This window comes from Rhinoderma darwinii, chromosome 9 (assembly GCF_050947455.1).
Source record: "Rhinoderma darwinii isolate aRhiDar2 chromosome 9, aRhiDar2.hap1, whole genome shotgun sequence".
NCBI classification, from domain to species: Eukaryota; Metazoa; Chordata; class Amphibia; order Anura; family Rhinodermatidae; genus Rhinoderma; species Rhinoderma darwinii.
Window position 1 is genome coordinate 4,434,699 of NC_134695.1, and position 13,043 is coordinate 4,447,741.

General features: G+C 40.2%; 1 protein-coding gene across 1 annotated transcript; it reads left to right on the top strand.

Moving 5' to 3' along the window:
* Positions 1–1,016: 1,016 nt before the first annotated feature.
* LOC142660243 (solute carrier family 22 member 20-like) lies at positions 1,017–9,795 on the top strand. Its single transcript, XM_075836822.1, has 8 exons — positions 1,017–1,400; positions 1,817–1,920; positions 2,206–2,360; positions 3,201–3,369; positions 5,259–5,382; positions 6,877–6,992; positions 8,797–9,011; positions 9,683–9,795. The coding sequence occupies exons 1-8, from the start codon at positions 1,017–1,019 to the stop codon at positions 9,793–9,795; spliced, it is 1,380 nt and encodes a 459-aa protein (XP_075692937.1).
* Positions 9,796–13,043: the final 3,248 nt, after the last annotated feature.

Sequence of the window (13,043 nt, forward strand, 5' to 3'; positions counted from 1 at the left end):
AGTGAGTATCAGAACTGGACCATGGAGTAATGGAAGAAGGTGGCCTGGTCTGATGAATCACGTTTTCTTCTACATCATGTGGATGGCCAAGTGCGTGTCTACTTCACTTACCTGGGGAAGAGTTGGCATCAAGATGCACTAGGAAGAAAGTAAGCCGATGGAGGCACTGTGATGCTCTGGGCATCATGTTCGGGGAGGCCCTACCTCACAACATACAGGACTTAAAGGATCTGCTGCCAAAGTCTTAGTGCTAGGTACACAAGACACATTCAAAGGTCTTGTGGCGTCAATGCCTCGCAGGTCAGAGATGTTTTATTTGCACGAGGGGAGACGACCTACACAATATTAGGTAGGTCGTCTTAATGTCATGGCTGATCGTTGTGTATATATATATATATGTCACGTGTGACAAGTAAGTCTCTGACTGCTCTGTTTCTGGGGCTTGGTATGACAGATTATGCCAGGGGCGTAACTAAGACTTATTTGGACCCAATATCAAAATCAGGAATGTGCCCTTTACCTTGCTGGCAGTAAATTGAACTGTAGTGATACATTAACAGCACCAGAGGTGTAACTTGAAGCTCCTGGACCCCTATGCGAACTCTGTAACAGAGCCCCCCAACCATTACATGACCTGTATAGCATGACTGTCTCATGTTGTGGTAGAGGGCTATTTGGGCACCCTCGACACAGGGCCATGGTGCAACTGCACCCTTTACTTGTCATATGTAAGTCCTCATGCACAAAGGAGAACCCACAATCTAGATAACAGAAATCCACCACAATATTTTTCCCACTAAAACTAACACTTCTGTATAGGCCCCCGAGCCCCATAGTGGCTTCTAATGATGCTACAGCCACAGCCATGGATTTTGCATAGATAACACACAAGTTTTCATTATATTTCTTGTCTGCTTTAATATTTCATTTAGAATTTGAATCAATTTATTTAATATTCTCCTATCTCTTGATGATTTAGTACTTGCGTTCCTGTTTTGCAAGACTGGACTGGAAACATGGCATTTGCAGATCTGCTTGATCGAGTCGGAGGTGTTGGCACTTTTCAGATACTCCACAGTATACTATTAGCATTTCCCGTTTGTATGGTGGCCTGTCATAACTTCCTACAGAATTTCACTGCTGCTTTCCCAGGCCACCACTGTGAGCCAAACTCTGGTCTAAATGGAACTGAAAGGTTAGCCTACCAGGATCTTCTGAGGGTAACTGTGCCCACTGATGAGAGAGGTCAGTCAGCAAAATGCCAGAGATTTACAGAACCCCAGTGGAGCTTACTCGAATTCAATGGCACTCTGGCAAATATCACAGGGATGGAAACAGAACCATGTGTTGATGGATGGGTCTATGACAAAAGTATTATAAGATCCTCTATTATCACAGAGGTAAGTTTCCATGTTGTCAGTCAATGTGTATGTTTCATCTGTTTCAAATCCAGATGTAAAAATCTGTGGGTTTTATTATCATGTTTATTAGAAAATCTAAATGTATTTTACTTTATAAACACGATGGGGGAGCTTTAGTAATACTGCTGCACTGTGAGAGTGTTGTGCCAGTTTTTACTCCAATACACCCTGTTGATGAATATGGTGTGGGCCAAAAACAAAACCAAGGGTTTCAGAAAAATAGCATTCGGCCCTAAAAGCATGTTGTTCAATGTATTTACCCTAGAAAATTGGTACAAAGTTCAATCTGCCTCTTTGTGTCTCCTTTGGCTAATTACAATTGCCAAACCCAACAAAACCATGCGTAGGCAACTGTTCCAAAGAGCATCCCTGTTATTTTACCTTTTATTTTACAGTGGGATCTGGTATGTGACCTGCGCCCCATGAGGCAGATGGCACAGTCTGTGTATATGGTAGGGGTTCTGCTTGGAGGAGCCATTTTTGGGGGCCTTTCAGACAGGTACATTTAATTTTCCAAAATGTAAAAAATGTGTCCCTTCTACAAATTGAACTTAACATGCACAGTGAGTTTTCTATGGCTAATGATATTACAAATATAATTTATTGGCATTGATGAGTAAATAGCTACGCTGTACTTGATGTGAATTTAGATCTAATAGCCATATAATGAAAGATAACAGCCAAAATGTATATTGCCAACCCACCCAGCTTGCATATAATTCCCTTATTATAGTTTGTCCCTTTTTGTGGTACAGTTTTGATTCTGGCTTTTACCACCTTTTAGGTTCGGACGTAGAACAATCCTCATCTGGTCATATATGCAAATGTCAGTAGCAGGATCTCTTGTTGCCTTTCTACCCAATTTCCCTTGCTACGTGTTCTTCAGACTCATCAGTGGCATGACGTTCTCCAGTGTCTTACTCAACACTCTGTGCCTAAGTGAGTAATATCGTGTATGCATATTTATTGCTTTAATCCATGGTACCATCACATAGATCATATACCATTACTAAACCATCACTTTAGAGCAAATACCATCAAATAGACCATATACATACAGGGATCATATATTGTCACATGGATCATATAATATCACTATAACATTACTTAAGATCAGGACTTCTCAAAGTTTATTTTCCTGGGCCTCACCACTCAAACCACGGTGGTGCGTGACCTCACCAGCAGTCTGAATCTGTGCCAAAAGAGGGACATGTAAAATGCCGTTAGTGGCAGCCATAGTGACAGCAGTGACAGCCACTGTGTCCGTAGTCAGCACAACACTTACCTTATCCCCACTTCTGCGTCTTCTGCAGAAAGAAGGAAACGAACTTGTAACTTCCTGTTCCTGTGCCAATCTGCCCAGGAAAATGTCTTCTTGGGTAAAACAATCTGTGAAAGATGACTTCTGCCAGGACAAAATGGTCATATGTCATATCCCAAAAGAGTGGGCCTGTCACATTGGACATTTGGGAGGCATGCAGTGCCATATCTAGATCTGGGTGGTGGCTCCCCTCAAAGTTTAGAAAGCACTGCCACAGATCATTACGTAAAGAAGAAACAATGTAATTCATTCAAAAGGCGCAAACAAATGTTGTAGTGAATTGTCCAGTCATACATATTATATATCGTGATATAAATCATTAAATATCTGTATAAGCAGCAGCAATAAAAAAAATAAATAGAAAATGTCAGTAGGAAAGGGTAAAGACCATACAGAACAATCCAAACATGAATACATTCAGATAATATTCTCATTCCTGGTTCATTTTATTTTAACAGTGTTAGAATGGATGCCAGTTAAAGGGCGCACGCTGGCAGGCACTTTCATTGGTTATGTATTCACCTCTGGTCAGATGGTGCTCTCAGGACTGGCATATGCAATTCGTGACTGGCGCTGGCTGCAGTTCTCTGTCACTGCGCCTTTCTACCTTTTCTTTATATATTCATGGTGAGTACTACTTGCTTTCAACAGCATCCTTCCTTTTCACTACTGAAATATTTTGCTTACATTTTCTGTTATTGGTACCCTCCAGTTCTCATATATTGATTGATTAAGGATACACACAGTGATAGAACATATGATATAATCATTTATATGTAATAATCTAAGGCAAATCTTATGAGTTTTAATATAGATCGGATTAAACTAACATATCCTGGCAAACTTGATAATTTTTTTATTTTTATTTTTTTTACGAAAGCTACTTCATTTTTTTTTTTTCTATCTATTTATTGTTTATGTCTGTCTGTCTGTCTGTCTCTATCTATCTATCTATCTATCTATCTAATATCTATCTATCTATCTATCTATCTAGTTATATCTATCCATCTATCTCATATCTATCTAATATCAATCTATCTCATATCTAACTATCTATCTATCCATCTATCTAATATCTATCTATCTATCTATCTATCTAGTTATATCTATCCATCCATCTCATATCTATCTAATATCAATCTATCTCATATCTAACTATCTATCTATCTATCTATTATCTATCTATCTATCTATCTATCTATCTATCTATCTATCTATCTATCTCATATCAATCTATCTCATATCTATCTATCTCATATCTATCTATCTATCTATCTATCTATCTATCTATCTATCTATCTATCTATCTATCTATCTATCTATCTATCTATCATCATGTTATATCTATCCATCTATCTCATATCTATCTTTTATCAATCTATCTCATATCTATCTATCTATCTATCTATCTATCTAGTTATATCTATCCATCTATCTCATATCTATCTAATATCAATCTATCTCATATCTATCTATCTATCTATCTATCTATCTATCTATCTGGTTATATCTATCCATCCATCTCATATCTATCTAATATCAATCTATCTCATATCTAACTATCTATCTATCTATCTCATATCTATCTATCTCATATCTATCTATCTATCTATCTATTTATATCTATCCATTTATCTCATATCTATCTAATATCAATCTATCTCATATCTAACTATCTATCTATCTATCTATCTATCCATCCATCTCATATCTATCTAATATCAATCTATCTCATATCTAACTATCTATCTATCTATCTAATATCTATCTATCTATCTATCTATCTCATATCTATCTAATATCAATCTATCTCATATCTATCTATCTATCTATCTCATATCTATCTATCTATCTATCATCATGTTATATCTATCCATCTATCTCATATCTATCTTTTATCAATCTATCTCATATCTATCTATCTATCTATCTATCTAGTTATATCTATCCATCTATCTCATATCTATCTAATATCAATCTATCTCATATCTAACTATCTATCTATCTATCTAATATCTATCTATCTATCTATCTATCTATCTCATATCTATCTAATATCAATCTATCTCATATCTATCTATCTATCTATCTATCTCATATCTATCTATCTATCTATCTATCTATCATCATGTTATATCTATCCATCTATCTCATATCTATCTAATATCAATCTATCTCATATCTATCTATCTATCTATCTATCTATCTATCTATCTCATATCTATCTATCTATCTCATATCTATCTATCTATCTATCTATCTATCTCATATTTATCTATCTATCTATCTATCTATCTATCTATCTATCTATCTCATATCTATCTATCTATCTATCTATCTATCTATCTATCTATCTATCTATCTATCTATCTATCTATGTCATATCTATCTATCTATCTATCTATCTATCTATCTATCATTCATTAGAAAGAGTTTAAACAATATTGGGGAGGCACATCCCGCTGCACAATAATCGCAACAGAGATCCACCTAATAGACTGTTTTTGTGGACACAGGTTCTTGCAGGAGTCTGGCCGCTGGCTTATTTTAAATGGAAAGACAGACCAAGCCCTAACTAACCTGCGTCGTGTGGCAAGAATGAACGGAAAAATTGAAGAAGGACTTAAAATGACAAAAGAGGTGAGGAAAAAAAAATGCAAGGAGATAGTGAATGTTTCTTGGGTATAAGAAACAGACAGCCAGTAAAAAGATCCTATTATTGCTCCTTTTAGCAGTGAGAGCCTGGCAGCAAAATAGGGAAAAGGGTTGAAATTAAAACATGGCACCTTAAGGGTATGTGCACACGATAACGTCAATTACGTCTGAAATTACGGAGCTATTTTCAGGAGAAAACAGCTCCTGCATTTCAGACGTAATTGCTCGTACTTGCGTTTTGCGAGGCGTCCATTACGGACGTAATTTGGAGCCATTCTTCATTGGATTCAATGAAAAACGTCTCAAATTACGTCCCAAGAAGTGTCCTGCACTTCTTTGACGAGGCTGTTATTTTACGCACCGTCTTTTGACAGCGAAGAGTAAAATTACAGGTCGTCGGCACAGTACATCAGCAAACCCATTGAAATGAATGGGCAGATGTTTGCCGACGTATTGGAGCCTCGTTAACGCCTGAAAATAGGTAGTGTGAACCCAGCCTCACACGGGTTCGTGGAAAGTGTATAGTAATGTTATTGGGATAGTCTATAGTGTTATACTGTGGGTACTCTATGATGGTAGTATTCCACACTGTAGAGGACTGTTATTTTGACACTGTATGACTGCATTATTTAGGTATATGGCACTTTTTGGGCATGTCGGTTTTACAAAGATTCTTGCTGACACTATTATATGGACTTTCTATTGCAGAGTTATTTGGATAAAGCATAATACTATTATTTGTGCACTATTCAGTAGTTATTGAAGTGCCATTGATGAGATTGCGCCACTGTTTGCAAACTTTTAGGCCTCATGCACACGACCGTAGCCATGTGCACGGCCGTGATTTTTGGGTCGGCCGGCCGGCCACGGAGTGTCAGCCGCGAGCCACCCTCAAATCGCGGGCTGTGCACATGGCCGCGGCCATTATTTTCAATGAGCCTGGACCTAAGGCCCCATGCACACGGATGTGCTTGCACGGGAGAATTGTGGCCCCATTAATTCCTATGGGGCCATGCACACGACCGTGGTTTCCAGGCTCATTGAAAATAATGGCCGCGGCCTTGTGCACAGCCCGCGATTTGCGGGCGGCTTGCGGCTGACACTCCGTGGCTGGCCGACCCGAAAAACACAGCCGTGCACGGTCGTGTGCATGAGGCCTTATGAGATCATATGCTGAACTATATTTTATCTTTACAAGAATGGATAGGATAGGTGGGCTACACAATGTTTTGCCCAGCGGCCTCCACCAACTTTTATCTTACCACAATAGAAGCATTCCAGTAAAACAGCAAGGTAGCTGGGGAGTTCAAATTCCTCACAACTTTCATCCCATCTGCAGACTACAGTGCCTGCAGGCCGCCATAAACTTAAAAATTACCAAAAACGTTATTACCATAAAATGACCAAACAGTTCAAGTAAAAGCTATTTTTTTTTTGTAGCCCTAGGGTAATTTTCTTATTTTATGTTCATACTCACAGGAGGTGATTGCAGAGATGCAAAAAGAAATTTCTAACAGAAAATCCTCTCACACCATTCTGGATCTTATCCGGACACCAGGAATGAGACGTATAACAGGATGTTTGATGATGGTCTGGTGAGTTTGTTGTCTTCCTCTTTAATTGATTCCATTTCAGTCCTGGTCATGAATCCTAAGGGAATCACTGACTGGTCCAACATCCTGGCACAGACTTTCCATTTATTTAGCAGGGTATTTTCCCTTCATGATGCTTTCTTGACAGGGGCGTAGCTGGGGGGCAGGTGGGGCATGCGCCCTGAGCACAACTAGGAAGGAAGGTAGCGGCACAGGTGGCATGGATGTTAGAGGCTCCTCCGGGAGCGGAATGCCCGGCCAGAGCGTTGCTGACGCTCTGGCCGGGTATTCCACTCATTAAAAGTGCCCCTGACCGCTCTGTCCATATATGGACAGTGATATCAAAGGCTCCTCCTGGAGCGGAATCCCTGGTCAGAGCGTTGCCGATGCTCTGGCAAGGGAATCCGGTCCTCTAGAAGCCCCTGACCTCACTATCCATATGTGGACAGTGATGTCAGGGGCTCCTTCAGGGAGCCCCAATGGCTCTATGTACAGGAAGGGAGGGAGTGTAGCCCTATCTACAGGGGGGGTTGTGTTTCTTTATCTACAAGGGGGGTTGTGTGGCACTATCTCCTAGGGGGGAGTGTGTCAGTATCCACTAGGGGGTATGTGTGGCACTATCTACTAGGAGGGGTGTGGCAATATCTACAGGGGGTGCTGTGTGGCAATATCTACAAGGAGGTGTGTTTGGCACTATCTACAATGGTGGGTATGTGTCACTATCTCCAGGGGTGGTGTGACAGTATCTACAGGGGAGTACTGTGTGGCAGTATCTGTAAAGGGGTGCTGTGTGGCAGTATTTACAGGGGGCTGTGTGGCAGTATATACTGTTTGGCACTATCTACAATGGGGGGGGTATGTGTCACTATCTCCTAGGGGGGAGTGTGGCAGTATCTACAAGGGGTGTGTTTGGTACTATCTACAATGGGGGGAGTGTGGCACAATCTACAAGGAGGGGCTGTGTGGCACTATCTGCAAGAGGAAGCCGTTCATTATATCACCATATATTCACATAAGCCTCAGTAATACAATCTGTTTTAGTCAGGCACACTGACCTCATTTATTTATTTTCTTTTAACATATTGTTATGTTAACTACCGTATATAACTATATTGCTTGTAAAATGTACAAATGGTTTTATACTCGAGTTACATTAAAAAAAAGTGAAAAAAATAACACCTCATTGATTGGTAGAGAAAGCAAACATGACCAAGGAGATGTCGTGAAAGAAGTTGGGGGGGGGGGGGGCACCAAACTGAATCTTTGCCCTGGGTGCTGGAGAACCTATCTACACCTCTGTTCTTGAACACAGTCGTCTTCCTTTTCAGTACGCTGTAAATATGCTGATCCCTGCCGTTGATGCCACAACACTATACAGTACAATTATCTTCCAAAACACAATGACTGATCTTAGCATCTCTTCTAATGCTGCACAAACACACAGCAGAGCTGTTGTGGTCATATATGCTGATCTGGTAAAGTTATGCTAGGAGCACAACATCCAATAGTGCGTGATCCAATGATCCACAGAAATGGAAGGATTAAGAAGGTTGCAGCCCAGGTTCCAATCCGAGACCAAATACGGTCCCGATATGTAATAGAGGTAAAGAAAGAAAAAACTGAATATTCGAGGGCGCAGCAATGAAATATTCTGTTTTTTCTTTCCTTACCTCTTTATACTCCTTGGTCCAGCGCCAATTTACAAAGCTAGACATTTTTTATTCTAAACTAATATGACAGGCACAGTGATACAGACAATAAAGTAAATGAGAATGAGAAGTCATCTAACAATCTAAGTCTTTTTCAGGTTTTCAACAAGTTTTGCTTACTATGGGCTAGCTATGGACCTGCAGAAATTTGGAATCAGTATCTACCTCGTACAGTTCTGTTTTGGTGCCATTGATGTCCCAGCCAAGTTTGCGGCAGCTTTGACAATGAGTTATATAGGAAGACGGGTGACACAAGGCACATTTCTCATCCTTGCTGGTGCCATGATCATTGCAAACATTTTTGTACCTGTAGGTAAGTTAAACATGAGAATCATAGTTCCCAACCTCAATTCTGCTTAGGCCTCATCCGTATGCACGGCTGTGATTTTCGGGTCGGCCGGCCACGGAATGTCAGCCGCGAGCTGAAAATCCACGGGATAATTGCGGCCCCATTAATTCCTATGGGGCTATGCACACGACCGTGGTTTTCACGGTCCGTGCATGCCCCGGGAGCCCGGACTGCAGAAAGAACGGGCAAGTCCGGGCTCATTGAATATAATGGCCGCGGCGATTTGCAGGCGGTTCGCGGCTGACAGTCCGCTGCCGGCCTACCCGAAAATCACGGCCGTGCCTATGGCTACGGTCATGTGCATGAGGCCTTACAGTGTGCCAGTTAATACATTAGTCTATACACAGGACAGTCTTTTTGGAAGTGCTGTGTACATGTATGTAATGCGACCACATGGCTGCTGTATGGATGTGAGTAAAGAAGCAAACCCCACCCCCGAGGTAGCGAGAAATGCGCTTATAGACTGACATATGAACTTTTAGTGCTTTGTTATATGAACACAACTGCATAGAAAAACTCCACTAATTTCTGAGGTTTTTGGAATGAAAATGTAACATTTTACTTTATTTCCTACATTTATGTGGTATTAGACATCTGTACATTGGTCTGATGATTCCTCTGTGTTCTCTTTGCAGATATGCGTGTTCTGAGAACAGCACTGGCTGCTTTGGGGAAGGGATTTTGTGCCTCAGCATTTATGTGTGCATATCTGTATTCTGGAGAACTCTTCCCTACTGAGATAAGGTAAACTATGGCAATAATTTTATTAGAGAATATGGAGAGAGAAGCCTTTCAACATTTTGATCATGAAAACAGATGTTCCTACACAAGGGTATATGCAGCATAGACAGTCCCCTTACCCAGTTGCTATTATGGGACCCCTGTTTAGTATGGACCAGTTCCTTTGCCGATTGGATGGTGGGAAGCTGTGCAGGGCTGACTATCTCCACTGGAAGGGGAAACTGACCCGAGAGTCATTCTTCCATTAGTCTTGTGGGATTTATGGTGAGGTGAAGCGGCACAAGGTAAGAATAGCATGGTGCCCAGGTTTTCATGGCCTTTGGCTTGTTAATTTTTGGCTACCAGCTAAGACTAATAATAAATTGCCGGCCATATTTATTGATGGTGACTGTTCGATGCCATAGTTTTTGCAGCCATATCTCTGCATTCAACAGATGTTCTATCATGTTTCCTATTTGTTACAGGCAAACAGGTATGGGATTCTCAGATATGAACGCTAGAGTGGGCTCTGTAGTGGCACCAGTAATTCATTTAATTGGAGATCACATCCCAATTCTGCCAGCCGTCATCTTTGGCACAGCTCCTGTTTTATCTGGAATTGCTGCTATTTGTCTGCTGTCTGAGACCCGCAATCAACCTCTAAATGACACCATTCAAGAGGTTGAGGAAAGGTAAGTGGTCTATGGGGAGACCATTTTTTTGGGGATAACAGCTGCCTAAAAGTTGAGAAATCCTTTTCCGTTGATCACCACGGTCTCCTAATGCTCAATGTGATCAGCCTTATATCACTGAGGAAAGTTACAGCCGGCCACACACTTATTATGTAGTATTACATGACACCCATTAATAAAATATCTCACTGAAGGGTTAAAAAATATCTCACTGAAGGGTTAAGTGCAGAGCCCATCAGCAGCCACTTTATCTGAGTTTATTCCTTTTAAGGGGAAGAACATAAGCCAGTAAATGTTTTTTTATCTATAGAAAACTTTTCTGTATATTATAAAAAAAATCCTTGAAATAAGAGGCACACAGCCATATGGTTTAGTTTAGACATTCATAGCAGATCATTCATTACCTGGGCCCAACATATTTTAGATGTGTCTTTTGTTCTATCCTCAGGAGGCTAAAAAAGAATTGGATTAAAGAAGAAGCCCTGAATTTGGAGGTTGCACTACTAACCCTGAAACCAAACACCTACAAAGAGGCAATATGAGAGCCTTCAATAATCCATAGACACCAGGGCGTTCTAGATCTTATTTTATGAAGTCTCGGGATAACCTTATGCACAAATTCTTACATTAAGATAGTATCACGTGCCGTTATGATGAGCCTCAGCAACTGCCTCGTCTCTAATATGAGGCTATATATGTTAAAGACTATGATATACACACATAAATATTGTATATATAAGAACAATGAAACCAATGTAGAATTTTATATACTACTAGGTTATTCTAGAGAGATACAGCATCGCACAATAAACATAAATCTTGAGAAATTCCTATACAATTATTACTGACCTCATGTGGAACAAGCCATTAGATAATACATGTTTTATTGAATGAGTTTTGGTCCCAGTACAAATAATGTCTGTATACGTAGGACGTACTGAACTATACAGATCATATCAAGGTATTTTAGACCCAAGAAACATGACTTCATACAGAATGAAATGTTGTTAAAAATCACAAAAAAAAGTTCATACGTCTGATGGGATTAACCCTTGAGTTATGGTCTTCTGTGAAGTTTTGTCATATTCTATTCAGCCATGTCTACTTGACCTCGGTCCAACAAAGATGATAACTTCTAATGACAGCTATAGTTTTTCAGAGTTCATAGGGATTGACACTCAGCTTTTCACGGACCCAGTATGGAACATTCCCGCTAAATCTCCACCTGTGTCACAATAGTCCTAGCAGTTCTGTAGTTCTGGCATTCTATTCATGAACATGTTGGTGCAGGATGAGCGGTTTTATACGACCCTCCTAGAAAAGGGGAGCGCTGTAGTGCAGGGAATTGTGGTAGGACACAAAGAAAGTGAATTTAAATGGTAAGATGAATAGATCATAAAAAAACATGTCTACCATCCACGGGAAGGATCGCTGCATCTGTACAGCAAACGAATAAAGCCTCATTAATTTAATAAAAATAAAAAAAAGACGAGTAATATTTTTAAATGAGCAGTGATTGTACAATATGTGAGGGAGGTGTAGGGTGTAATATTTCCAACGTACAGTGTTTTAAATAAAGAGCTTATTTTTACATTTGAAGTCGTTGGTTTGTTTTCTTTGTGCAGTAAACCATCCGAAACATTAGGACTCACAGGTTATTTTTTTTGTGACTGTGATACATTCTTTACTTTATGTCTGGTTCTATACTGTAAGGGTATGTTCACACTCTGCAGATTTGTTGCAGAAATGTCTGCAACTGTTCCATACATTTGAATGGGGTTTGTAAAAATGTGTGCAACTGCTGCAGAAACAACTCCATTCAAATGTATGGAACGGATTTTAAGAAATTTATTCAACAAATCTGCCATTTCACAGATTCAAGTACATCAGGGTCCATGATGTACCAATAGGTTTATGTTGGCTAATTCTTACTGTGTTCCTCGCAGATTCAAGTACATCAGGGTCCATGATGTACCAATAGGTTTATACATGTGTGAATATAACCTAACTTAGTTGGTAAAAGTATGCGTGTGCTGGATAACCAATGACCACCCAAATTACTGAGCATTTGAAGAGGACCTGTCACTGGGTCACAGAAGTTGAACTGGTTTACAGATCTGAATAGGACTGTCTCCCTGATTCCAGGCTGTTTTTCTTTTTTTTTTTCCTGGACCTTCTCGTTCCAGAGATATGGACCACTGTTGTGTTGGCTGCCTATATGTTAATTTGCTATAGTTAGCCAACAGGGCGTGAACTACCCTCAAGCTGCCTCACACTGATTGGTCCGCATCAGAGGCAGGGAAGCTAGCTCCACCCTGTTGGATAACTACAGTGAATTAGCATATAAGAAGCCAACACTACAGTGGGCCACATCTCTGGAACGGGGGGGGGGTTGGTCCAGGAAAACTAGAAAAATAGCGCTGGAATCAGGGAGACAGCGCTATTCAGGTCAGTCAACCAGTTCAACTTATATGACCTAGTGACAGGTCTCCTTTAAGCCTCTCGCACATGGCCGTATTATGGCTTCATACGGCTTCCGAGTTATATAAAGCTCATAGATTTTGATAAGTGCCTCCAATTTTAC

Excerpts from the sequence above, each read along its gene's own strand:
- LOC142660243 (XM_075836822.1), top strand. The coding sequence starts at position 1,017 with ATGGCATTTGCAGATCTGCTTGATCGAGTCGGAGGTGTTGGCACTTTT. Across the intron at positions 1,401-1,816 it reads GATCCTCTATTATCACAGAG|TGGGATCTGGTATGTGACCT; the intron begins GTAAGTTTCCAT and ends TTTATTTTACAG. Across the intron at positions 9,012-9,682 it reads AAACATTTTTGTACCTGTAG|ATATGCGTGTTCTGAGAACA; the intron begins GTAAGTTAAACA and ends TTCTCTTTGCAG.